The 26,349-nt window shown below is 38.4% G+C and overlaps 1 protein-coding gene across 8 annotated transcripts in view; it reads left to right on the plus strand.

Annotated features, from left to right (window-relative positions):
• Positions 1-26,349, plus strand: part of MYO5A (myosin VA) — a 193,767-nt gene that overhangs the window by 114,564 nt on the left and 52,854 nt on the right. For 7 of the 8 annotated variants that reach the window (XM_023255339.2, XM_023255342.2, XM_023255343.2 and 4 more), the window contains exons 12-24: positions 593-733; positions 2,824-2,949; positions 4,195-4,278; positions 7,543-7,704; positions 9,190-9,287; positions 11,224-11,310; positions 11,398-11,506; positions 13,796-14,007; positions 14,895-15,051; positions 18,519-18,758; positions 19,971-20,219; positions 23,455-23,548; positions 25,866-26,014. In XM_023255339.2, coding sequence (XP_023111107.1) covers positions 593-733; positions 2,824-2,949; positions 4,195-4,278; positions 7,543-7,704; positions 9,190-9,287; positions 11,224-11,310; positions 11,398-11,506; positions 13,796-14,007; positions 14,895-15,051; positions 18,519-18,758; positions 19,971-20,219; positions 23,455-23,548; positions 25,866-26,014 — 1,908 coding nt within the window. The remainder of the gene's footprint in view (positions 1-592; positions 734-2,823; positions 2,950-4,194; positions 4,279-7,542; positions 7,705-9,189; positions 9,288-11,223; positions 11,311-11,397; positions 11,507-13,795; positions 14,008-14,894; positions 15,052-18,518; positions 18,759-19,970; positions 20,220-23,454; positions 23,549-25,865; positions 26,015-26,349) is intronic. The other variant, XM_023255340.2, reaches the window with a different exon arrangement.

A 26,349-nucleotide genomic window follows, 5' to 3' on the forward strand; every position in this document is an offset into this window, starting at 1 on the left:
CTTGCAGCAGTGGATGTAGAATCTAGAAAAGTGAGCTGTAGGTTCCCTGATGTGGAAAATAATGGAGGCAGACACAAAAGACTGTTAGCTAATTCTGAGGCACATGAACTTCAATATCACCATCCCTTAAGAGCATTACTTCCCCATGCTGTAAGCATCGCCCAGTGTGGTTTAGTAGTCTAAGGGGCATCTGCTCTGCATGGGTGTTCAAGCCAGCTACGGCATTGTTAGAAGCACTGTGCAATAATCTGAGGCCAAAAAGTGTATTGTGCAGTGTTAGATGTATACATACAAAAAATAAATTAAAAAGACTGCTACATTTGTCAGCTATTTAACACATCCACATATCTAGATTTACTTGTTCACCAAGAATCGTTTACAGCTGAAATTTTACTGTCTCTCATTTTTATTTGCTTCTTATTATTGTTCTCTGTGTGTAAATCATGTTTCTCCCATGAAATTATTATTGTTGGAAGCCATGGACTATCTCAAATTTTCAGATTTCCTCTTAGAGTGTTTTCTATAAATGTTTTTTCTTGACTAACATTATTTATAATGATTCGGTAATACCAGTTTTTCTTTCTCATTTCAGCATGTCTTCAAATTAGAACAAGAAGAATATATGAAGGAACAAATTCCATGGACACTCATAGATTTTTATGATAATCAGCCTTGCATTAATCTTATAGAATCTAAACTAGGTATTCTAGATTTGCTGGATGAGGAATGCAAGGTAAATATGGTTTTCTGATGTACCCAGTCTATCAGAAGAGGTATGTTTTTGAAGTTAAATGAGTTTAAGCAGAGATTCATTAGTATACCATGAGGTGCCACCGTGGCAAGTGGGGGAGGGGGGTGTCACCCTAGCTTGCATTTTGAAGAGTCACTAGGCCCAAATGGTTCTAACTACAATTGAAACTTGGAGAATTTCCTTTCTCTTTTCAGCTGCTTCTAAGTTGTGTGAAAAATTAACATTAGAAATAACTACTACCCAGTGTTAGCCACTTCTGTTTTCAGTATGCTTATATTTGGTATTTTTGTTCAGCGGTATGACATATTTAAGAAATGCAAGAAATTGTACAAAAGATATTCTGAATAGTCCTTAATATATGTGATTTAAAAATTGACTGCTTATTCTTTATTACTGATAGATATGGTAGAAAGGGAGTTTTAGCTTTAATATTTATAGACACAATATACTGGGAATATAATGGATCTCCAGCTTTACTACTGAGTGATCTTAGACAAATAACCTATCCTTTCTCTTAACTCCTTTGTAGTTTCTATGCCATAAGTTACAACTTACCATAGATTGGTTCTCCTAAGCATCCAGATTTCCTACAACATTAAGAATGAATATGATGCTCAGTTTCACTTGAAATTTAAAAAATGCAAATGAGGGGCGCCTGGGTGGCTCAGTTGGTTGGGCGTCCAACTTCAGCTCAGGTCACGATCTCGCGGTCCGTGAGTTCGAGCCCCGCGTTGGGCTCTGGGCTGATGGCTCAGAGCCTGGAGCCTGCTTCCCATTCTGTGTCTCCCTCTCTCTCTGCCTCTCCCCCGTTCATGCTCTGTGTCTCTCTGTCTCAAAAATAAATAAACGTTAAAAAAATTTTTTTTAAATAAAAAATGCAAATGAAAACAAAAATGGGATACTGCTTTTTACCTATAAGATAGGTGAGTTTATTTTTTATTTATTTATTTTTTTAACGTTTATTTATTTTTGAGACAGAGAGAGACAGAGCATGAATGGGGGAGGGTCAGATAGAGAGGGAGACACAGAATCTGAAACAGGCTCCAGGCTCTGAGCAGTCAGCACAGAGCCTGATGCGGGGCTCCAACTCATGGACTGCGAGCTCATGACCTGAGCTGAAGTCAGACACTTAACCGACTGAGCCACCCAGGCGCCCCAAGATAGGCAAGTTTAAATTTGATAATACCTTTCACTTGATAATACCAAATGAATGTTTATTGCATCTATACTCTTGAGGAAGGGCACGAGTTAATACAACATAGTTTTGAGGAAAGTTGACAATATTTATCAAAACTATAAGCACATGTATCTTTTGACTCAACAGTGGAACTGTTGGGAGTTCACACTATGAGTATGCTTGCAAAAGTATCGAAGGTATATGTGTGAAAGAAGTAATGGTGACCATTTTATAATAAAAAAAAAAAGAATAACAACCTGGTGGCCATAAATACAAGAATGCTATCATTAAGAAAAAAATGCAAGGAGCTTATAGAATGATCCTATTTGTGTGCATGCCTTTAGTCAGAAAGAAAAAAGTTGGTGTAAATGATGAGAGATCACTCTTCATTTTATACCTTTCTGAATTATATAAATATTTCACTCTGTGCAGCTGTTAAGAACTTAAAAAAAATACATGATATGGGGCACCTGGCAGGCTCAGTCAGTAGAGCACGTGACTCTTGATCTCGGGGTCCTGAGTTCAAGCCCCACGTTGGGCGTATAGCTTACTTAACAAAATACGTGAAATCATAGTAGTTCATCTTTTATTTGTTGGGCTTTTGTTGTGTTAAAAACAGATAGAATATTTATTTGATTATTCCTGGTATAGGCAGATGGAGTTGCCCAAAGATTGGGCTGACTCACCCATGGGAAGGTCTCAATCAATGCTTTTCATTAGTAATTGATTTTGGCATCTAAATGAAAAATGTGGAAGGAATGAGTTCCTAATTGAATATAAAAGTTGTTGGAAAAGCAAAAAAATGGTCTCTTGGTTAATGCATGAGAAGAATCTCATAACAATATTCACCTTGGCTGTTGTTGGTTTTCTTTCTTCTTAACTCCTCTAAATGTAGATGCCTAAAGGTACAGATGACACTTGGGCCCAAAAATTGTACAACACACATTTGAACAAATGTGCACTCTTTGAAAAGCCCCGTCTGTCAAACAAAGCTTTCATCATCCAACATTTTGCTGACAAAGTAAGGAAGCTTTATTATCTTTTTTCTTTGAATACTTAAGTTCAAAGAGGAAAAAAATCAATAGTCAAGCGATACCAATTTTTTCTTTGCTGAAGTTTGCGTTCTTTAGGACCTTATAGGAAATGTGTTGCTTTGTCAGTTTTCCCTTCCTTCAACCTAGATGGAATTATGTCATGAAATAAATATGAGTCTACAATCCTGTATATTTCTGCAAACCAAGGAACTCTGAAAGTTAAAAAATCTTTTCATCATTTATTTCTTGGCTAAACCTGATCTGTGACCTGAACTAACATGAGGTTATATATAGTATTTATTTATCCCAGTAAGGCTGGATATTTATGTACTTCAATGTAGAAATGTTAATGTGTTTGATTACAGATTGCTGCCTCAGATTGCTGAAAAATTTGGAGGGGTCAGAATAGAGCCTGTGGACTTGTGTCCCCCACTATGTTTGAGTCAGTTGGTCCTTGCTGACAGTGCACGCAGACTCGCTGCTTCACAAGTTCAGTAGTGTACCTAGAAAATCAAGAGCCATGAGACTAATTTATATTTCAAGGAAGTGTAAATAGGCATTGGGGGTAAGCTTTCTGGGGTCTCCTTCAGGAATTGAAGACCTTCTGAATCTCCTTAATCCTCTCTGGAATCCTAAGAATGTGACTTTAGGTCACCTAAGGGCTTTGCAGTATTGGCTGGGGAGCACCCTGAGTGGTAGATGCCTGAAGTAGTTGGCGGTTTGGAAGCAGGAACAGTCCCTTCTCGAGTAGTTCCACTTACCAGTCACATCGTATTTACCCAGCCTCTACCTCAGCTCTCAGTCAGGCAGCCATTTGTTCCTTCTGATCTCTCTCCCAATTTAATCTCTTCTCTCCCAAGAGGACTACCCTTCCTGGATGGTGATCTCAGTCATAAGAAAATACATTGGGTTAGCCTTGGAAGAGCTCTTTTCAGCCAGCATAGGAGATGAGAGTCAACTTCTTATGAGTCTCATTACCCATGAATTGGGAAGATCTATTAGACCACAATTAATCACTACTACCACTGTTCCCTAGGAAAAACAGTATTTGAGGAGTTTTACTCTAGAGTTCACGTACTTCTTCCCAAGAATGGTACTGATTTGTTAGAATGAAACCGATTCCAGTTTGCTGAGAGCCAGTCATATAGCCTGAGCTAAAAAACATTTTTGTTGTCGATGACAATAATATCTGTTCAAAAGTTCTGTTAAGGAGATTTTTCATGTGTTTTCAGGTGGAATACCAGTGTGAAGGCTTTCTGGAAAAGAATAAAGACACTGTTTTTGAAGAACAAATTAAAGTTCTGAAATCAAGCAAGGTAATTATGTATATACATGTAACTATGTATATACTGTCTCTAATCACTAATAATCTTAAAGTGTTAAGTCATAAAACATTAGGTTTTTACTTTTTTAAGTTTATTTTTTTAATTTATTTTGGGAGAGAGATAGAGAGCAAACAGGGGAGGGGCAGAGAGCAAGGGAGACAGAATCTCAAGCAGGCTTCCCGCTATCAGTGCAGAGCTCGATGTGGGCCTCAGACTCACAAACCATGAGATCATGACCTGAGCCAAAATTGAGAGTCGGATATTTAACTGACTGAGCCACCTAGGTGCCCTGAAACATTAGCCTTTTAACAATAATGATGATTTTTCTAACAGAATCAGCTTTACTGTGAGTTTTCAATTTATCAAATACATAACACTTAGTGTGTGTCAGGTCTTGTTTTAAATGCCTTAGAAATGTTAACTCATGTAATTTTTATAATGAGGTGATATTATCATCACTCCCATTTTACAGATGAGGGAACGGAGGCACAGAGATTTCATAGCTAGTAAGTTTTCAAGTCAAATTAAAACGCAAGCTGTCTGGCTGAGTCTGTGCTCTTGACCATTATGCAATGTTGTCTTTCAGTTGTATGTGAAATTGCTTTCTCCACACTGGTTCTAGATTCTCTTATGCCATTGTGAGAGACTATGAGAGAAAACAGGTTTTTTTTTTTTTGCTGTATCATTTTAAAAGGCTGCTCTGGAAACATGGCCTTAAGCACTCCATCCAGATGGAGATTGATCTTTAGATCTCGGAATACAGTTGCAAGTGTGGCCCAGAGTACTTTCAAATTATTTTCCATAGGCATATATACTAGAGAGAGTGCTTTCTGGTTAGAAATGAATATTCCTGATTGCAGAGAATGTGATGACTGCAGTCGATTGGTTATTAGGTCGGTCTCAACCTCCACTCTTTGACTCTCTTCAGGAAAAGTTGGGGAGGAGAACACTGCTCACTTTCATCCTGGGGAGCAAACCAGGAAGCCAGTTACTTCAGCAAAATGAATATTCAATTGTTCAGTAAACAAACAAACAAACAAAAACTAAAATTATTCATGTGAATCATTCTAGACTATTGACTGGCACTTTTGTTTTCCTAGTTTATTCTAAGAGAGTCTTTTTAAGTTCAGTGGAATATTCTGTAAACATTTTTACTCTTGTTTTTAGAATTAGAACTTTTACTTTCAATTATTTTGATAATAGAAAGATCATGTAAAGACTAAATTCCAGTTTTGATCCCCAGAAAAGTAATGACTTTAAGTAAAAGTCAGTTTTTCACTTATAAGCACTGGGCATTAATGCTTTATAACTTATAGGACTGATGTATAAGAGAAAAATCTTTCACAGTGCCTTTCCCTGAATATTATTCAGTTAGATTATAAATCATTTCTATTTATGAATAGTGATAAAAACCATGAAATTCTTGTATTAACTACTCTGCCTAGGTAATTTAGCTTAAATGGAACATTCACAGGCACCTGTAATCAGTTGTAGCTTTATTCTGACTAACTTTTCTGATTGGCTAGTGGATCCTTAATTATCAGAAGGTAGCCATGCATTCTGAGGGGTTGTTTGGAGGGACTCCAGTCTATGTAGCATTGTTGCACTTGGAGTTGGGAGATGGTGTATGATACACATAGCTTGGGTTTGCAAATCAAAACTGTTAGGAACTTTTATTCTACCCCTTTGGAACACAACTTTAGCACTGTAATACAAGGTAGTGGTACAACATGTTTTCCTGTTTATAGACAACCAAACTAGAATATATTATTTATTTTGTAAAGCAAAGGATACATTCATTTGTGTAGCAAACAGCCATTATTGATATGTTCTATATAACAATTTGTTTTATACATCATGAGTTATTTCCTAAATTACCCTTATGATTAATATGCACATCAGGAGCAAATGAAATTTTATGATTTTTTTTTTAATGTTTGTATTTATTTTTGAAGGAGAGAGTGAGACAGAGCATGAGCAGGGGAGGAACAGAGAGAGAGGGAGACACAGAATCTGAAGCAGGCTCCAGGCTCTGAGCTGTCAGTACAGAACCGTGAGATCATGACCTGAGCCGAAGTCGGACGCTCAACCGACTGAGCCACCCAGGCGCCCCATGATTTTGTTTTTTAATGAAACGGCTCTCCTAAGAAAATTATTTTTTCGGCAGATATGCCAAAATTTTAGACAAATAATTGGTAGTTGCAATTATAATTTGAAGGATTTATTTTATGTGGAATATGGCACTCTTTAAAAGATACCTACATAGATCAAGATTTTCTTGTGGATTAGTTTGAAGTCTCTTTTATTCCATAAAATTTCTCCCAACCATATTGACTAATACCATCCATCCACTTGTTAAGTGCCAGATCTTTTTTTTTTTTAATATTTGTTTATTTTTGGGAGAGTGCAAGTGGAGAAGGGATGGGGGATGAGGGGGAACAGAGGATCTGATAGGCTAACATCAGCGAGCCTGATGTGGGGCTTGAACTCATGACCTGAGATCATGACCTGAGCTGAAGTTGGATGCTCAACCAACTGAGCCATCCAGACGCCCCATGCTAGATCTTTTAATAGTCTTTCATAGTGCTAACCTGGTACAACACAAGATTGATTGCAGGAATTATGCAATCAAGTTATCAATCCCTTGAAAACAAATATAAAAGGTTACAGGACAAGGACAGGGCTTTTAACTTTTTTCCTTATAATCTATGCTATTTTCTAAAATTTATTATTAATTCATGATTATTTTTCAATCTTATGATATTAAAAAACTAGTTCATGACACCCTTCTTGCTGAGATCTCCAGTGATTTTTTTTTTTTAAGCTGGTGCTTACCATTTGAATTAATAGACAGTTGAAACATGATGATAAAACATTTTGTGGAGCTAAGGTAGTAAGATAGCACTTTCAATTAGTATTTTGCTCATAAAATAATTAAAGACCAGTAATATGTTTATAGTGGCCATTTCCTGTAGATTAGGATTTCAAGTGTTACTGGAGTAGTTTTGATTTTGTTTCCCCCAAACATGGTCATAGAATCGTTGCTTTTTTCCCCTATATTTTTGTAGCATTTGTATCACCTTCTTCTGTCTTTAGCTCCTAACACAGATACTGATTATATTTGAAATGGGACTCTCAAAGGAGTTACTTAAGGAAGGGAATCAGTGTGGATTCCAAGTCTTCAACATTGTTTCTGTGAAGGTTTACATTTGTGTTTATTTAGAGTGTAATTTTCTTTTATTGTTTCTGACTCAGTTTAAGATGCTACCAGAACTATTTCAAGATGATGAGAAGGCCATCAGTCCAACCTCAGCCACCTCGTCAGGGCGCACGCCCCTCACCCGCACTCCTGCAAAGCTGACCAAAGGTAGACCAGGCCAGACAGCCAAAGAGCACAAGAAAACAGTGGGGCACCAGGTGAGTTCAGGGAGCTGCCACTGCAGGGCTCCTTCCCCTCAAGCTCAGCTGAAGTCTCAGATCTTCTTCTGTTAGCACCCCAGAGGAGGTGAAGAGAGACTAGAGCTTTTACTGTGAGAACATGTAAAACCCCTCCTGCTCCTTTCCACCCAGGCTTAGACCCATGACTGTTTAAGCCTTTCCCCAAATAATTTTCTCTAGGTCTTCATTCTGGAAGTGCATATCCTCCCTCACAGACCACTGCTGCCTTTTGTTTGTCCTCTGGTTCTTTCCTCTCTGGATTTGTACAGAGCACCGGCTCCCTCAGCGCAGGAGCAGAGGCCTCTCCTTTTTTTTGATGTGCTCGGCTCTGTGGGGAATAGGAGATATTACTCACATATGTAGTGTCTGGACAAAGCTGGGTGCTCTGGATGGGAAGCCAGTCAGCTTGCTTTCCTGTGTGGGGGACCCTATGCCCAGGTAAAATAAGAAACAGGGACTGAGACAGGACCACAGCCTCCAGGCTTGACCCTGTGTCCCTAACGGTAACTCCAAACTGGCTATACGCCCCCATCCTCCTGCTCACTTCCTGTGCTCTTGTAAGTCCCCTGCTTCTTTATTAGTATCTTGCAGCAGAATTTCCACTATACGTAATTAAATGGATTTAATATTCTTAAAGAAAAGCTATATTTTTAGTCAAAACTCCAAGTTCACAACAAAAAGCTACAGAAGCGTGTGTTCAAGGGGTGGGGGTGGGGGTGAACTCTAATGGAAATGATGGACTTTGGGTGAATGATTTGTCAAAGCAGGTTCATCAGTTGTAACAAATATACCACTCTGATGAGAACACTGATAATGGGGGAGGCTGTACCTGTGTGGGGGCAGGAGATATATGGAAAATGCATATAACTTTTTTTTTTTTTTTAAGAGAGAGAGAGTGTGTGTGTGTATGTGCAAGTGAGTGAAGGGCAGAGAGGGAGAGAGAGAAAATCCCACGAGGGGCAGAGAGAGAGAGAGATTTGGGGCTTACCTGAAGTGGGGCTCGTGTTTTTACTCAAAGCGGGGCTCACCGGAAGTGGTGCATGAGCTCACCCGTTACAGGACTCGAACTCACAAACTGTAATATTATGACCTGAGCCAAAGTCAGATGCTTAACCAACTGAGCCACCCAGGCACCCACATCCTTGTATCTTCTATTTAATTTTGCTATGAACCTAAAACTGCTCTAAGAAAATAAGTCTGTAAAAAAGGAGTGGCAGGGAAAAGTGGTGGGAGGAGAACAAATGTATATTAGTAGAATAAGCCTGTATAAATGGCAGAGTTTAAGCAAATCTTAACCTAAAGCCCTGTATTCTTAAATAGTAGCAGCCCCCCTTTGAGGCTGGATCAAATTCATAGGTGGCAAAATCATCTCCCATAGTATCATTAAAATTTTTTTAATTGTTTTATATCATCATTGATTTTGACAAAACCTTGATGTCCCTTTCTGTTCTGTTTTCCATGCAGTTCCGAAACTCCCTTCACCTGCTTATGGAGACCCTCAATGCCACTACCCCTCACTATGTGCGCTGTATTAAGCCCAATGACTTCAAGTTCCCATTCACGTAAGTATTTCCCAACTACTAAATTAAAAAGGGTTCACCTCCCATAAGGATTTCCATACCAACAGAAGGAAAAAAATATTTGGGTAAATTTTGTTTGTTTGTTTTTGTTTTTTAGTTTTTGTTTCCCTTTGAGAATACGATAACAAATTAGCGGTAAATCAGCCGGTGGTCTTTTAAAGATTTTAGAAGTTGAGGTCAACCAAGCATTCCTAGTTCTACCTTCTGTTTTGAATTTATTTTAGTTCAAGATCTTTCTGGGCTTTTGTTAATTTGGGCATTAGTTAACTCCAGAGCTGGATTGGATAAGGCTGCGTTGGTGAATGTTCACAGTTCTCTCTGCTACTTTTCAACTGTTGATGCCATCAGAGAATGTCTACTATTACCAAATGTCTCATCCTACACAAATACCATGTATAAGGGAGAAGTTTTTTTTCTTTTTCCAAAAATGTAAATATTTATTTCTCTAATTTTGAAAGTAATGCATGTGCATTGCAAAAACAGTTTTTAAGAAATATAAAATAGGATAAAAACAATCGAAAAAACATTCATTATACCCTGAGAGATAACTGGTATTAACTCACATAGATCCTTCTTGACCAACCAACATCCCTTCCTTCTCTGCTCTGAGTTTGTGTGTGACAGACAGAGACAGAGACTAAGAGGTAGAATGAGAAAGAGAGACAGTAATAAAAGGAAGCAACTTGTGCTGTAATTGCTGTTTTGTATCTGCTTTTAACTTAATATGGATATTTTACATGTTAGAAAGTAAAAATCCATATTATCATTTTAATGACTACATAGTATCTCATTGTATAAACATACCATCATTTATTTAAATTATTCCCTGTTGATGACCATTTAAGTTATTCCAGCGATGCTACAATAAATATATTTTGCCAAACATTCTTGTATATTTGCCTGATTATCTTCTTAGGATAATATATTTCCAGAAGTGGAGTTTCTGGGTCATAGATTAGGCACATTTACCAAAGGTTGTAATAATTCCCACTCCCACCCTATAATGTATGAGTGCTCATTTTCCTACATCCTGCCGATCCTGTCCTCTGAGATTCTGCCTTAGATGCAGGGCAGTTCTGAATGGTGCCGAGAAGCCCTTTCTGGAGGAAATGGGAGGCAGGAAAAGCTGCCACAGCCAGGGCCACTCTCCTGGACAAACCTAGGGGTGTTACTTTCTATCAGCCAACCCCATCTCCCACCACCAACAGAATGCTTGACAAGACAGCACAGCAGGAGGCTCGGATAGGGTACTCCAGGTTTAACTGGGGTCTACAAAGAGTGATCATCCAGCAGGAAGCAGGCCTCGCTACTTCCTCTTCTAGTGTCAGTTTAATGTTACACGCCAGTTAACGTCATGAGTAAATATGAGTAAAATAAACATAACATATATAAGGTACAATACAAAATAAAAATATTTCTCCTTGATGCGGACACTATAAATGCACACACAGAGTTGAATAGCTTTTAGAACACCACTATATTTTTTTAAATAATTAAATAGGGCATATTTAATTTGTTCCTCTTAGAGAAATCTCCAGAGCTGGCCAGTCTTTATTCCAGGTAGGTGTATAGAGTGAGCTAAAGAATTAAGAAAACAGCTCATCAGGCCAAGCCATTTAATGAGTATAGGCAAAATAGAGAGGGGCTTGGGGTTTTTAAAAATATGCTCAGTGGTATTCTTATGGGTCTGTGGTATGAGCTACAGATAATGTTTACAGCTCTTAATCTTTCCTGCTGATTGTCTCCTCCCCACTGTCATACAGAGTTTTCCCTGTTGATCACTGCTCCAACTTTGGAATGTTTTCTAATTTATCCATTTAATTCTTTACAAAAGAATTTATTCTCTGGACTGAGGGGAGTACTTTGTGGCTATAACCAGGCTTCTTTGTGTATTACTGATGCTCACTTTTACACATAGGTTTGATGAGAAGAGGGCGGTGCAGCAACTGAGAGCGTGTGGTGTCCTGGAAACCATCCGCATCAGTGCAGCAGGCTTCCCCTCACGGTGAGCGTGGCAGTTTTCAAATATAAGGAATCCTATGGGAGACATTCTTACCTCTTTAAATAAGCTGATGTGAGTTTCTTTACGTAGATGGACTTACCAAGAATTTTTCAGTCGCTACCGTGTCCTAATGAAGCAAAAGGATGTGCTGAGTGACAGAAAGCAAACATGCAAGAATGTATTAGAGAAACTGATAGCGGTAAGAAAGATTTTCACTTAACTTTATCTGAACAGGTATTGGCCAAAGGCCTTGTGATTGTAACATTTGAATGCCCTGGGAAATACCACTAATCCAGATTATTTGGGGGTGAGAAGGTGGGGGGCACACTGTCTTAGAGGTCGAGGCTCATTGTGTTTAGGATGCTAGTCCTAGTGAGGGTGATGGTCTACTATCAGGAAACAGAATGAGGCCTGGACCCAGACTTGAGACACATTCGTTTTAGAGTTTGATCATTATCAGTAAAAGTCTACCTTGTACTTACTTATGGAAGATAAAAGACCAGGTACTGTGTGATTAAAAAAAAAAACTAAGTCTTGTCCTAAGGCAACATAGTCTGTCTTGGAAATTCATTCATTTTAAGGTAAGTATAATATGCCTAGTGTCTATCAAATACTAAAGAAATCAGAGGAAGGCAAAGCACATCCCACGTGTGCTACGAGAAGGAGGAACAATTTCATGGAAGATGCGTGTTTTGGTCAGGCCCAGAAGAATTGGTAAGATTGTATAAAAGTAGAAGGATATTCTACTAGGGGCAAGTGTGAAAAAGTAGGAAAGTGTAGAAATTGCTCAGAAAATGGCAAAATGTGTTCATTTTGCTATATAAGATTGGTGTATGGCGCAGTAGGGAAATGGTTAAGAAATGTAGGTTGGTGTTTGAAAAGTCTTGTATGCCAAGCTAGGGAGTTCTCAAATTTCAGAATACATCAGAGTCATCTGGAAAGCTTGTCAAAATACAGATTTCTGGGCCCCATCTCACAGAATTTTTTATTCAGTGGGTGTGGAATGAGCGCAATAATACGCATTTCTAACAAGTTCCCAGGTGATGCTGATGCTGGTCTGAGGACTCCATTTTGAGAACCAGTGATCTAATTCATGAAGAATTTAAGATTCATGAGAGGTTTTCTTAGAAAATATTTTCACTTGTTTGACACTAATTTGGATGGATTACCTAACTTTGAGGTAATTAGTCCTAATTATTAACTATTAGCTAAATGTAATATCTCTTCTTTGGTAATAAAACCTTTTTTTTTTTTTTGAGGAGCTAAGGCCACTATCTTTGTAACGTATAATAATCATGTTTTTTGAGTTTGGACCAACTCCTTTCTATCCTGGGTTCAGAAGGGAACAGAGAGCAGAAAGTAGGGATAGTTCTCCACCTCATCACCCAGACCATGCCAGGCCTGGTTCAGGGCTCTACAGGGTGGTTTGACAGAGGAGGCTATATGGTAGAAGAGAGCAGGGGTGTGGTGGGGGAAGCTGAGATGAGCCGCGGCAGGGTGGGGGGTGGGGAGAGGAACCACCTTCTAGCTCTGTTTAAGCTGTTTAGGTCTCCAGCTGGGCTTCCTATGTAAACTTTTGTGATTTAAATTGAAATAATTTTACATGTTTTACGTATATGTGGAGATTTCTGATTTTGCGGGTTCATGTGCAAGATGGATAGGAGATACTTATTTACCCTGAAAAGTAGTTTTCTTTGTTCTCCCTTAGAATTGCAGATCATGGTAGTGATTATTATAAATAAATCCCACTCTTCCTTTGACATGAGCATGGTTAATAACCTGCTTCCTTCTAGATAAAGTGGATCAGAATGCAATAGGCCAAAAATAGCATGCATACCTTGTAATCCAAAGTCAATGAGCAATATAAGTGATTATGGTTTTGTAAAAGGAGTTTTGAAATTTGTAGAAGGATTTTAGATACATGTATAGGATTGTGTTTGTTTATTTTTCGATTCTGTTGATAAAAGCAACAGATAACTATTGAAAACTCTTGATATGAATATGCAAAATTTTTTGTTGTTCGATTCTAATTTTGTGTGCACGGCTTCCTGCCTTTTTCTTCATGCTGGTGTTTTTGTCCCTTCAGCTTTCTCATGGAACATACAGCCTGATGTAATACTTACAGCCTGAGTCAGTCAGAGGGAGTGTCAGCATCTCCATTTCCTTGAGATATTTAAAATGCAAACATGCAAATAATAGCTGCCTATAACTCACAACCAAGTTTTGGGCCTCTGATAATAATTCCAGGTAGAATTATTCTGGAAAATAACTCTTAAACTGCAGTTTTCCTTACAGTCCCTTCTATTTGCTCAACTTACATAGGATAAAAAATCTGGCTCCATTAGTTAATTATGATGTAGCCCAAGTTTTAGCTACTTGCTTCATCCCTTTACTGATTCTGCTTTTAGATATATTTTTTCTCTTTTAAAAGTTCACTTACATGGTCATCATTTCTACTTCTCAGTATACAATTTCTTCCAAAAAATAGGACAAGGACAAATACCAGTTTGGTAAGACAAAGATCTTTTTCCGTGCTGGTCAAGTAGCCTATCTAGAAAAATTGAGGGCGGACAAGCTGAGGGCTGCCTGCATCCGGATCCAGAAGACCATCCGAGGGTGGCTGCTGCGGAAGAAGTACCTGCGCATGCGGAAGGCGGCCATCATTGTGCAGAGATACGTGCGGGGCTACCAGGCCCGATGGTAGGTCTCTCGGCACCTGTCCACCCTGACTCAGGGCCCCTGGCATTGGAGAGCTCATTGTCCAACTGAGGACAGTTTTGAGTGGTCTTCCCATTTGAGAAGGCAATGCCTCACCTCTTCTTAGTTTCAAAGAATAACAGGTTTACTCACAAGACAGTAAATAGAATAAAATTTCACTCACCCTTATGAATGATGTAGATTCATCTTCAAAAAAATTACAAATTACTGCCTACTCATGTCTCCAGTATTTTTTATACTTTGTACTTTTATGTGAGCTTGAAGAAATCATCTTTAAATTAAAATAATCAAGAATATGTGCTTGTTAATAATGATTCCATTGAGGAGTTTTTAGGAGCAGTTAACTGAGGAGATCTGGAGGAGAGTGACACTTCAGTGTGATTACATATGAAGATAATTTTAATTTAGGACTGTCAGTAGGAATGAATTAATGATGAAGAATTTATGCCCAAACAGATAGGTTAGGGATAAATAGACGCATTAGCAATGGCACTTCTAAGAAAGCTGGTGGTAAGTTAAGCATGGGATGACTGTGGACAGCCAGTTGGCTATGTAAAAGGGACAATATGCACTGTTCTAGAAAGAGCAAACCTTTTTCAGCTTCACTTTCTTTATTGTAATATCAGGTAATGTGGGACATCCTACTTTTCTGGGTTAGGGAAGGCTCAAATCAGATAATAAGTGCAAAAATATTTGGGGGAGCTATAAGTTGCTATACAAATATAAGTGATTTAACATGTACATTATTAGAACAATGACAATGGAGGTACTACTTATTATGCTGAAGATATTGGTGCTTTAAGTCTCTACAAAACTTATTCCTGGCTTTGTCTGATTACTGACAACATACTGCTCTTTTCTTTGGCCAGTTATGCTAAGTTCCTGCGCAGAACCAAGGCAGCAACCATCATTCAGAAATACTGGCGCATGTACATAGTCCGCAGGAGATACAAGATAAAACGAATGGCCACTATTGTTCTTCAGTCTTATTTGCGAGGCTACTTGGCCAGAAATAGGTACCACAAGGTGAGGCATTATTTCCAACTTTGTTTATTCATTCCATGAACATTAATCAAATTCTACGTCTGTATAGAATACCACGGGGGTTCCTGTGGGCATAGAAACTGAAGGGAGACAACCAACAATTGAAATATATTTTTAAATATTAAATAAGTACATATATTTATTAACAGGATAGTGGATAAATTACCTCCTTTTCCCCCTTTTATCTTTGTAATTTGAAAAAAAAGTGTATTAGTTTCCTATGGCTGCTGTAATAAATCACCAACAACTTGGTGTCTTACAAAAACAGGAATTTATTCTCTCAGAGTTCTGAGGCCAAAAGTCTAAAATTGGTATCAATGGACCAAAAACCAAGATGTCAGCAGGGCTGTACTCTCTCCAGAAGCTCTAGGAGAGAATCTGTGTCTTGCCTCTTCCAGCTTTTGCCAAGTGGCTGCTGGTGTCCCTTGTGTTTGTGACTATGTCACTAAAGCCTCTGCCTCCATCCGCACATCATCTTCTCCTCTGTGTGTCTAACTTTGCTTCTTTTGTCTGTCTCTTATGAGAATGCTTATGATGGATTTGAGGCCCACCCAGATAATCTACAATAATCCCCCTACCTCAAGATCCTTAATTTAACCACCTCTGCAAAGACCCTTTTCCCAAATAAGGTAACATTTTCAGATTCCAGGGATGAGGATCTGAGGTCCTTAGGGGCCTTTTTTCAGCCAATTATGATGAGCTGTGAATAGGTAGAATATATGATAGATGGGCATAAGATAGTTCCAAGAATGAAACAACCTAGAAGAATTTAACATGGTGAAAAGAAAATAAATTACATTAATGTGGTTACAGTTGTATTGATTAGAATATGATGCTTGAGACATTTTTGACAAATAATCTTTATAGCTGGCAATAATCAACATGACTATACATAATGGATCACTAGATTAATCTTAATCATCACGTCTGACAGTATATGATTTTTATCTCTTATTTTGACAAGGCTTTGAGTCTGTCCTTTAGGATATACTCTACATAAGACAAATACAGTCTGGATTTTAGAGCTCTGTGGTCATCATCGTTAGAAGGAGCATCAGTAGGGTAATTTGAGAGACATGTCTCTGGTCACAGACAATGCGTGAGCATGACCTAGGTCCTATTTATGTGTTTATATTTCTTATTTTGAAATAATTTTAAAGAATAAGGAAAAATGAAAGTTGATGAGACTTGAATGAGCATATTCTATAGCTCTGTTTTAAAGAAAATTTGAAGACAGCTACTCTAGGTCTCTCTCTCTACCCACACCTTCTGGTGCTCTTTCTGTACAAGCATGAGCTTTCAGGGAGGGAATAGCCTTGTTAATCTTGACCTTTTTGATACAACAAACTGGTTACCCTACTCCCTGCCTCGCACTCCCCCACCATTTGCCTCAGGAACATCTGAACCGGGTTGTGGGGCCATTGGTTTAGCAGAGGCAGGCTCTGGCCAATTCAGCTCCCACTGTGACTAGATGTGGCAGGGGTTGCAAGTTAGAGGCTAACTCACATTTAGGCCAGTAGCACCCCATTAGTGCTTCCTCTAGCTGTGTTCAAGTCCAAGCTTCCCCTTCATGGGATTTGGGGATCTTAAAGGGAGAGCAGGTGTTATTTAATTTTTCTGACTCACTGATGGACATGAGATTGAGAGTGGAAGCTCTCTATTTACTGTTTCCATTTGACTAAATTTCAGAAATGGACCAATGTCTGAAGTAACGTGGAGAGAAGGAAATGGAATAGGAAAATGGCATTAATAGCTTTGCCACTGTGTGCTTCTGAGTTTTAAATCTGAAAGCCTTCAGTTTCCATCACTGAGTCTAACCCAGTTGGTCACTAGTCATCCGGATGAGATTAGGGGCTCCCTCAGGATTTTGATGTTCTGTGAGAGCTCAGTATGCTGGCTTCACTGCAATGTGAATCACAGCGACTGTACTTAGTGGAACCTGCAGGCTGCCTTAGCATTAGGAGAGCAGCCAGAAAGGGTGGCCTTCAATTGCCAGAGGGACTAGTAAGATCTCCTAAACACCTATGATTTTTTTGTATTTGGTCATTTAAAACTTAACAACTTATTTCTTAAATGTATTCTTTAGAATGTTACCTTTTTTTCATTGTTAAATAACCTAAAAAGAGAAGCTATTTTTTAATGATTTTATTAAGGTACTCTCTCTTTTTGAATAGTTTCAGAGATTTTTACATATAAAAAGTTTCACAAGAGATACATTATGTCCATTTGTAGTAATTGCTAATAAATACTTAATTAGGTGTGTACATTTAAACATCATCTATATCACATAAGAGTTATCTCATTAAACCTCAAGGTCCTTGGAAGGACCTCAAGGTTTTGCTAGTTTAACCTGTCTTAAAATTCAAGAATTTTTTCCCCTATCATTTCTGGAAATTGTTTATAAACTCCCTACTTGATGGTTGTTATTGACAAATTCATTTCATAAGGCAACTTTTTGTTATAAGTTGTTTGTAAATTTAGGGTAATATAATTTTTTTTAGACAATATGGTATAAAATCAAAATTAAGATTAGTTTACTTCACTTCAACTTTTACTTTTCTTTTGAAGCTTCTCCCTACTACCTTTGCATTTCCTAAGTGGATTCCAGCCACATTTGAAATAGCAATGGGAGATCCTCATTAAAATGGTATTCCTCAAATATGGCAAACAAGGGTGTTATTTTTTTGTTTCTGGGGGATAAAGTCAATAAATCAGTAACAAACTTTGCAGTGCCCCTAGCGTTGGCTTCTATAGTCAGCTTGCAGGTCATGCCTCATGTTTTCAAGCATCGACCTAATGAATGGTCATATGGTATCATCAGTAAGGGTGTGTGTGGTGGGGGGGGGGGGGGGGGTCAGTGTTTTATTTTAATACTACAGGGTTCTCTTCTTTTTATAGGGATCACCTATTGCTAACAGAAGTCATATACCAATAAGAAACCTAATAAGTTTTTTCTTTGTTTTTAGAATTGTTTTCCTTTTAGTATACACATACACAGCATCTATGTGTATCCTCTGCTTATCATCATTATCATCATATGTATACATATAACATATGAACATAACACAGACTTTTATATGATTCTCAAATCACCTTTCATTTTATTTATTTTGAAGGGGCAAAGAGAGAGGGAAAGAAAGAATCCCAAGCAGCCTGTGCACTGTCAGTGTGAAATCCAATGCAGGCCTTGATCCCACCAACTGTGAGATGATTACCTGAGCTGAAAAAGTCTGACACTTTAGCACCTGGCGCCCCTGAGTCTACTTTTTAAATCTCCTTTTAAAATAATTTTGTGCCTCCGTATATTTGTGCCATGTACAATCCATATAGCACATTGTTGGTTCAAATTTTGTATCTTTTCCTTTAGATAGTTTATGGATTCCATATAATGTTGAACCTTGAGTCCAGTCCAGGGTCTGACATTACCTGTACTTACCTCTTCTGTGCAGATGCTCCGTGAGCACAAAGCAGTTATCATTCAGAAGTGGGTCCGGGGCTGGCTGGCTCGTACCTACTACAGGAGGAGTATGCATGCCATCATCTATCTTCAGTGCTGCTTCCGGCGGATGATGGCCAAGCGTGAGCTAAAGAAGCTCAAGATCGAGGCCCGCTCTGTGGAGCGCTATAAGAAGCTCCACATCGGCATGGAAAACAAGATAATGCAGCTACAGCGCAAAGTTGATGAGCAGGTGTGTTTTATTATTTTAAAAAAATTATTTTTCTTAATGTTTATTTTTTTTCTGAGCGAGAAAGACAGACCCTGAGCGGGGAGGGGCAGAGAGAGAGGGAGACACAGAATCCAAAGCAGGATCCAAGCTCTGAGCTGTCAGCACAGATCCCACTGCAGGGCTTGAACTCACAAACCATGAGATCATGACCCGAGCCGAAGTTGGATGCTCAACTGATTAAGCCACCCAGGTACCCAACCAGGTGTGTTTTAAACAGGAGCCCTGAGAGTGGGGCATGCTTGAAGAACTCCACTGGGATTATTTTCAGCAGTATCTCCCCTTATTTTACTTTTCAGTCGCAGCAACAAGGTAAAATAATAATGACAGTAAGGAGTACGGAAATAGTAACAAGCTTATAGGTAAGATTATGATTGCAAGGACTAAGGGAGGAAATTTACAGCCAGACCTTAATGCCCAAGAGTCATATTATACTTTATACTTTCTAAATCTCTTTTGTCATTATCATTCATTTGCATAAAGTATAATGTTCCTTTTACAGATGAGTCGTTTAGCATTGAGATGGCAAAAGAAGCAGGAAGACGTCTGTGCTTTGGGGGAGCTTACAGTCTATTTGCAGAGATAAAATTTGATTTCCTAGAGATAGTTATTAAGTAATATTTTAGCACATGCAAATGATACAATGGTAATTGGTAATATATAAATACTGAGGACAGCAAAAAAAACAAAAAACAAAAAACAAAACCAAAAAAACACAAAAACCCAAAAAACAGAATAAAGCAGGATCCATCAGGAAGGTTTTCTGAGTGGGAGGAGTTTTAAGGTAATAAAACGATTTGTAAGTAACTTGCAATTTTGTGGCCATTTTATCATTTTTAAGAATCACTTGGGAGCATATGGCTTTTATAGAACATGGATTTGTTTTCCAAAGCAAGTATAGATGTTTCTATTTCTGGCTTAAGAATAGGAAATTAAGAATTTACTGTGGTACTTACCTTGTGACTGTGAGAAAATCACATCCATGCTACAGAATTAACTGTGCCTAATCTTCTTTTTGTATCCCTAAGAATAGGCCTTAATTGTAAAGGTTGCGGTTAGATACTCTATTGTTACTGTGATGATACAGCATGAATATGATCAATAAATAAGGTTATCTCAAAATACATTTGATGATACATATGTTTACTTATTGTTACTTATGTATATGTTTAAAAGAACAAAGACTACAAATGCCTCATGGAGAAACTGACCAATCTGGAAGGAATATACACCTCTGAGACTGAGAAACTACGAAGTGACTTGGAGCGTCTTCAACTAAGTGAGGAGGAAGCTAAGATTGCTACTGGACGGGTCCTCAGTCTGCAGGAAGAAATTGCCAAGCTCCGGAAAGACCTGGAACAAACTCAGTCGGAGAAAAAATCCATTGAGGAGCGTGCAGATAGGTACAAACAGGAAACTGAGCAGGTAGGATCTAGTTATCATATCCCCATCTACTCCTTTCATCAAGGAAATGTGCTGTCATCATGACCTGGCCCATGTGGCTCAGTGTTGGTTTCAACTGAAGGTGAAATACAAATGTCAGTTTGCTTCCTGTTCCTTATTAGTATTTTCCAAGCATTTCTCCCATATGATGCGTCTTTTAGTAGAATCTTTTGACTCTAGTAAGATCAGAGGCAAAGAAGAGAATTAAAGGCCACGTACCTACTCTCACTCTTACTTTAAATACATAGGTCTGGATGAAGTGTAGACTCCTTTTTCTTCAAAAGAGTTAACATGATTAAGAAACCAATCAAACTGTGAAATGTCACTAGCTGATAGTAGAGATCTTTATGGAAACCCACATCAAGGCTGTGTTAGAAGTCCGAGAGAGAGAAATCCAAATGTCTGCACCCTGAGGGTAGCCAGGAGCTGCTGTGCAGATAGAACAATAACAAGAATGCCTGCATATTGGTGCTTCTACATTACACACATTTATATTAACTTCTATCAGAATTTTGTTAAATACGGAAAACATTAAGGTTCTCAAACAGTGATACAATGTATTGTTTAAACAAAAGTACCTCAACATAAAGCTTACTTGAAAAAAGTGATAGATTTTCATAAGTTCCACTAGTATTACCATTTTTAAGTGAAAACAGATTTGACTGTTGGCTGTAACTACTGGCAAAACTCCCAGTTTCCTATGCTTTTTCTGTATTGACTTCTGAATATTAATACAGCCTATGCAGTAAAAACCTTGGAAAGAGCTACGATGCAATTCAGATAGGATAGTGTACAATCTTTCCATGGTGTTCAGGGTCTTAATAAAATACTTCCTCCTCTGTCTCTAGCAGATCTGAGTTCTGTGTACAGAAACAACAATGCCTTTAAAACACGTTATTTTGACATGATAAACTTACTCTATCAGAATTCAAATATGCATTGAAAGGGATATTCTTGAAGCTTAAGAGCTCCTTTTCATTTCCTGAGCCCACAGAAGCTTTTCAGATTCCTCTGAGTCCATAGGGTATTTAGGCTTGGTAGGAGTATTCTCTTTTCCTCTTCAAAGTTAAGTTCATACCTTTCTAGTCTGAAAGAATAGCACACATGAACAGATTGAGATTTTTCCTTTCTTTTTATTTCATTATCTTCTGCTTTCCCCAGAGAGAGCTATAGGCACTAACATAAATTCTTAAAAAATTTTTTTTAATGTTTATTTTATTTATTTTATTTTTTTTTGAGAGAAAGAGAGAGACAGACAGAATGTGAGCAAGGAAGGGGCAGAGAGATACACACATCCGAAGCAGGCTCCAGGCTCTGAGGTGTCAGCACAGAGCCTGACACAGGGCTTGAACTCACAAGCTGTGAAATCATGACCTGAGCCGAAGTCCAATGCTTAACCGACTAGGCCACCCACGTGTCCCAGTAGGCACTACCATTAATTCTTTTGAGTAGAGTGTAGCGATCGAGAAGAATGAAAAAATTCCACTGTGACAGCCAGCTTTGTGGTCAGAAAAGCTACATTCCCAGCCAGGCTGATCAAGGAGCTTAGAAGGTACACTAGACCTGTGGTTTGTACCCAGGAGTGTGTATCAGAATGTCCTGGAGAGTTTTTAGAAAGATGCCTGGCCAAGCTCTAGGGGTGTGGGCTAGGCATGTGTATTTCAAAGAAGCAGCACAGTTTACTGGTTGCACACCGCTGACAGAGCAACTTCTTTCACAAGCACATAGGGAACTCTGGCCTTTCTACTGAGAGCAGCTATTAAGGCCATATCAGTATGGAGGGAAGAGATTGAGCCATCAGAAGGAATACCTTGTAGACTGACTTCTGCTCCAGCACAGTATTCCTGTCTAACCTCCCTGGTCTTTAGGGATTATCAGTCACAGAGCCCTCTTTCTCTGTCTCTGAACTCCTGATAGTTTTCTCTTTATTATTAAAGCTATTGCTTTAACATGTGACTCTTGATTTCAGGGTCATGGGTTTGAGCCCCACATTGGGCATAGAGCTTACTTAATGAATGAATGAATGAATGAATGAATGAAGCTATCACTTTAAGAGTTCCTTAAATTTATGCTTAGAGAAAGAAATTCAAATTTCACTCATCACAAACACATATTTATTTCAACGATGAACTGAGTAAATTATAGACTTTGCACAGTTAACCTTTGGCTTTGATTTTTGCTTCCGGGGAATCCTTATCCAACTGGGAACTAGAAAGTGAAAGGTCAATGTATTTTGTTTAGTGTGTGTGTGTGTGTGTGTGTGTGTGTGTGTGTGTGTGTGTGTGTTTCAAAATATACATATACGTAACATAAAATTTACCACTTTAACCATTTTTTTTTTAATTTTTTTTTTTCAACGTTTATTTATTTTTGGGACAGAGAGAGACAGAGCATGAACGGGGGAGGGGCAGAGAGACAGGGAGACACAGAATCGGAAACAGGCTCCAGGCTCTGAGCCATCAGCCCAGAGCCTGACGCGGGGCTCAAACCCACGGACCGCGAGATCGTGACCTGGCTGAAGTCGGACGCTTAACCGACTGCGCCACCCAGGCGCCCCTAAGTGTGCAGTTTTGTGGCATTAAATACTTTCACACTGTTGTAAGGCCAATGCTTAAACATGGAATAAAAGGACCAGTTTGCAACCTTGTAAAACTCTTAAAAGGAGATGAAAGGGAAATTCTCTTTCTCAAGACAGACAGCAGGGAGCTTCAGAAGGAATTCAGTGAATTCCAGAACCAAAATGCCCTTCATATCTTTCTGAACCTTCTTAATCTCTCTTAATACCTGAATCACGAGTACACCTAAGTTTTGTGTTAGGCTGTTGAGGTGAGAAGGCATTATCATTCCTTCAAGAGCAAATACTTACTAGGTGTCAGGCAGTTGCTAAATGCTCAAGGTACAAAGTAAAATAACAGCAGTTATCTCCATCCTCCAGGAATTTCTAGTCTATTGGGGAAGGAAAAGTAAATCATTTATAAGGGCTGTAACAAGGGACATACAGGGTCCTGTAGGAGAGACACCCAATTGGAGGGAGTTTCCAGGAAGGCTGTCTGGAGTAATTCTTGAGCCAAGTTTGAAAGAAGACTAGATAGAACTAGGCACAGAAATGGGGCACGGAGATGTGGAAGTAAGGAGGGACTGCTGTGTGGTCTTTATATTCGGTACTGGGTGTCCTCTGTCTACCGCAGCCACCTGAGTTTATTGTTTTATTTTATAGCTGGTATCAAATCTGAAGGAAGAAAATACTTTACTGAAGCAGGAAAAAGAGGCCCTCAATCATCTTATCGTGGAGCAGGCTAAGGAGATGACAGGTAAGGCTCGCGTGGCCATAACCTACAGTGCTTCAGCCAACCTCAGACCAACGTTTTCTAAATTACAACTTTGCTTAGAGCTTAAATGTTTTAAAAAGTTGAGATTGTCATCCCTCAACTCAGGAAGTTCCAAGAGGCAAGCACAGTAAGTATTTTGTTTGATTTAGTTGGTGAACTCGTAAATCTCATCTTTCTATGTACGAATGTGAATTCATGTACAGTCACTATCATCTGCAATTAAAAAAAATGAATTGTTCTGCATTTATGATGTTACTTATGACTCATAGGATTCTATTGAATTAGGAAGAAATCGTGAGCTAATACGTATGCATGTCTATTTACTTATTTTTTGCTAAACCAATAGATATTATTCTCCCAAGATAAATTACCTTTTTTCCACCAAAAAAGAAAAAAAAAAAAGCAACTCTAATTTTTTGAATAGAAAACTAACTAGATGTGGACATTTACTCCATTTTCCATTTGTAAGATAGATAAGAATTATGATAATTTACAAGTAGTCCACATGTAAGTAAACATGGGCTAAGAAGATGTAGATCTAAGCTATAGTAATTGGTGGTGGAGACAGGGAGAAATAAATGGATTGGAGCAAAGATACAGTACATGAAAGAATCACCAGAACATTATCCTTTTTGATGTGGTATTCAAAAAAGGGATAAAAATTTTCTAAAGTTTTGACATGAGCTATTTCAACAATAATGATGTGCTATTACTAATGAGTAAAATAAGGGGGAAAATACTTGTTTATGAATAAAATTAATGAGATCAGTTGTTAGAATGTTAAATTTTGGATGTCAGCTGGGGCCTCTATATAGAGATGTCCTAAAAACAAATTGAGATTAAAGATTAGAGACAGAAAGAAATAGGCCTTAAGATACCATTGAAGCTATGATGGTAAGAGAGCCCTCTGTGCCTTTTCCCCTACCACCTCCTCCCTACTAAAGGGACTAATGTAAAGAAAAGAGAAGAAATCTGAAATTAAGGTTTATAGGATGTCCACAGGTAAAGGATAAGGTGAAGAAAAGAAACCAGAAAGGAAAATTGATAGGAGAGATTGAAACAGTCACTGAAGACATGGAAAGAAGGCTACTAGGATGCAGAATGTAATGGAAAGATCCAGAATGATGAGAATACTTCTGGGAAATTGTAAAATGTTACTTGAAATTGGATGAGAAGAACAAAGAAATAACATTGGATTTGCCTAGGGAAATTTTCTTGGTAGCCTCAGGCAGCTTCTGCAAACTGTTAAGAACAAGACAATTTATAGAATGCCATAGGGAGAAGAGATTCTTTCACTCATTCATTTACACATTAGTAGAGCCCTACCTTAGGGAAGCACTGTAGTGGGCACCAGGGAAGCAGTAGAAACAAGGCACTTGCGGCCCTTGCCCTTATGATAGAGCTGATGGGGAAAGAAATGGTGAAGCCATCGAAGCAAGCAGGGCAGATTAAGGTCTAGTCACAAAGCATGAGGATAAAGTGGGCCATATAAATATTAGGAAGCTTAATACATTTATAAATGTGACTGGTTGACTCTGAGTTAAAACATACAGCTGAGATCTGTGGCTTTTTTACTTTGCTTTATTTATAGTCAGGGGCTTGTCTCCAGTCTCCAGATGACATCCCAGGCAAATGCAAGCTGCTGGCAACAAAGTGAGCAGAATGGGGTGGTAAACGGAAAGTTCAGGGTGCCCCCCGCAGCACACAGGAGAAGTAACCACACACATGACCAGACATGGGGATCTTATCTGGTTAGAATTGGGAGAGTAATAGGACTGGGGGCAGTTCAGCATGCTGGAAAATGTAAGATCTCAGCCTGGGGACTGAGGTGAGCAGAGAGTTGACTGTAGCAAAGGATAGCTGTGTTCCTTGAGAGTTTGCCACTCCCTCAGAGATCTGAGAACTATCTCTGACTTTTTGACAGAGTACACTAATTTGGACAAAAGAATTTTGTGATAGCCTGAAACAGAATATTGGAATAAAAAATAAATACAGTACTTTAGTTACTAGACAATGACTAGTAGAAGTTTATCAAGGATGTGCCATAACCAGTGAATGAAGTAGTGGCATTGAATCCGTAGTATATGGAAGAACTCAGTAGATGATTGTTGTTATTAACAAACAATTTCATTTTTTTGTCATGGTATTTTCTCTTTCCCTACATTCAATAAGATACTCTTCATAGATCATGGTGGTAAAAAAAATTCTTTGCAGAGAAGCTGGGAGTCAGTGTAAATGTTTGTACTCTTGACTTTTGTAGAGCCATCTTTATTATGCTTTTCTCTTTTCTTTCTTTCAGAGACTATGGAGAAGAAGTTAGTAGAAGAAACAAAACAACTGGAACTCGATCTTAATGATGAAAGGCTGAGATATCAGAACCTTCTGAATGAGTTCAGTCGCTTAGAAGAACGATATGATGACCTCAAGGAAGAGATGACTCTGATGGTAGTAAGTCAAACACTTGATTTTTTTTTTTTAATGAAAAAATTTAAGCACTTATAAAGGCAGATAGAATAGTGGAATGAATCCCCGTGTACTTCATGTACTTATTACCCAATTCCAAAATGGCCGACACACTTCTACCCCGACTCTATCCCTCCTTCCCACCCTATCCAGTGGATTGAGTTGTTGTAGAGAAGATCCCACAAATCATATAACTTTATTCATAAATACTTTGCAAAGTCAAACATTTTAAAGACTGGACTGTAGGTTAGTATAAAGCCATATAGCTGGACTTCATTTTATGTATTGGATGACTTCATGTAAAATTTGCATGTAAAGCA

The sequence above is a fragment of the Felis catus genome, chromosome B3, assembly GCF_018350175.1.
Source record: "Felis catus isolate Fca126 chromosome B3, F.catus_Fca126_mat1.0, whole genome shotgun sequence".
Taxonomy (NCBI): Eukaryota; Metazoa; Chordata; class Mammalia; order Carnivora; family Felidae; genus Felis; species Felis catus.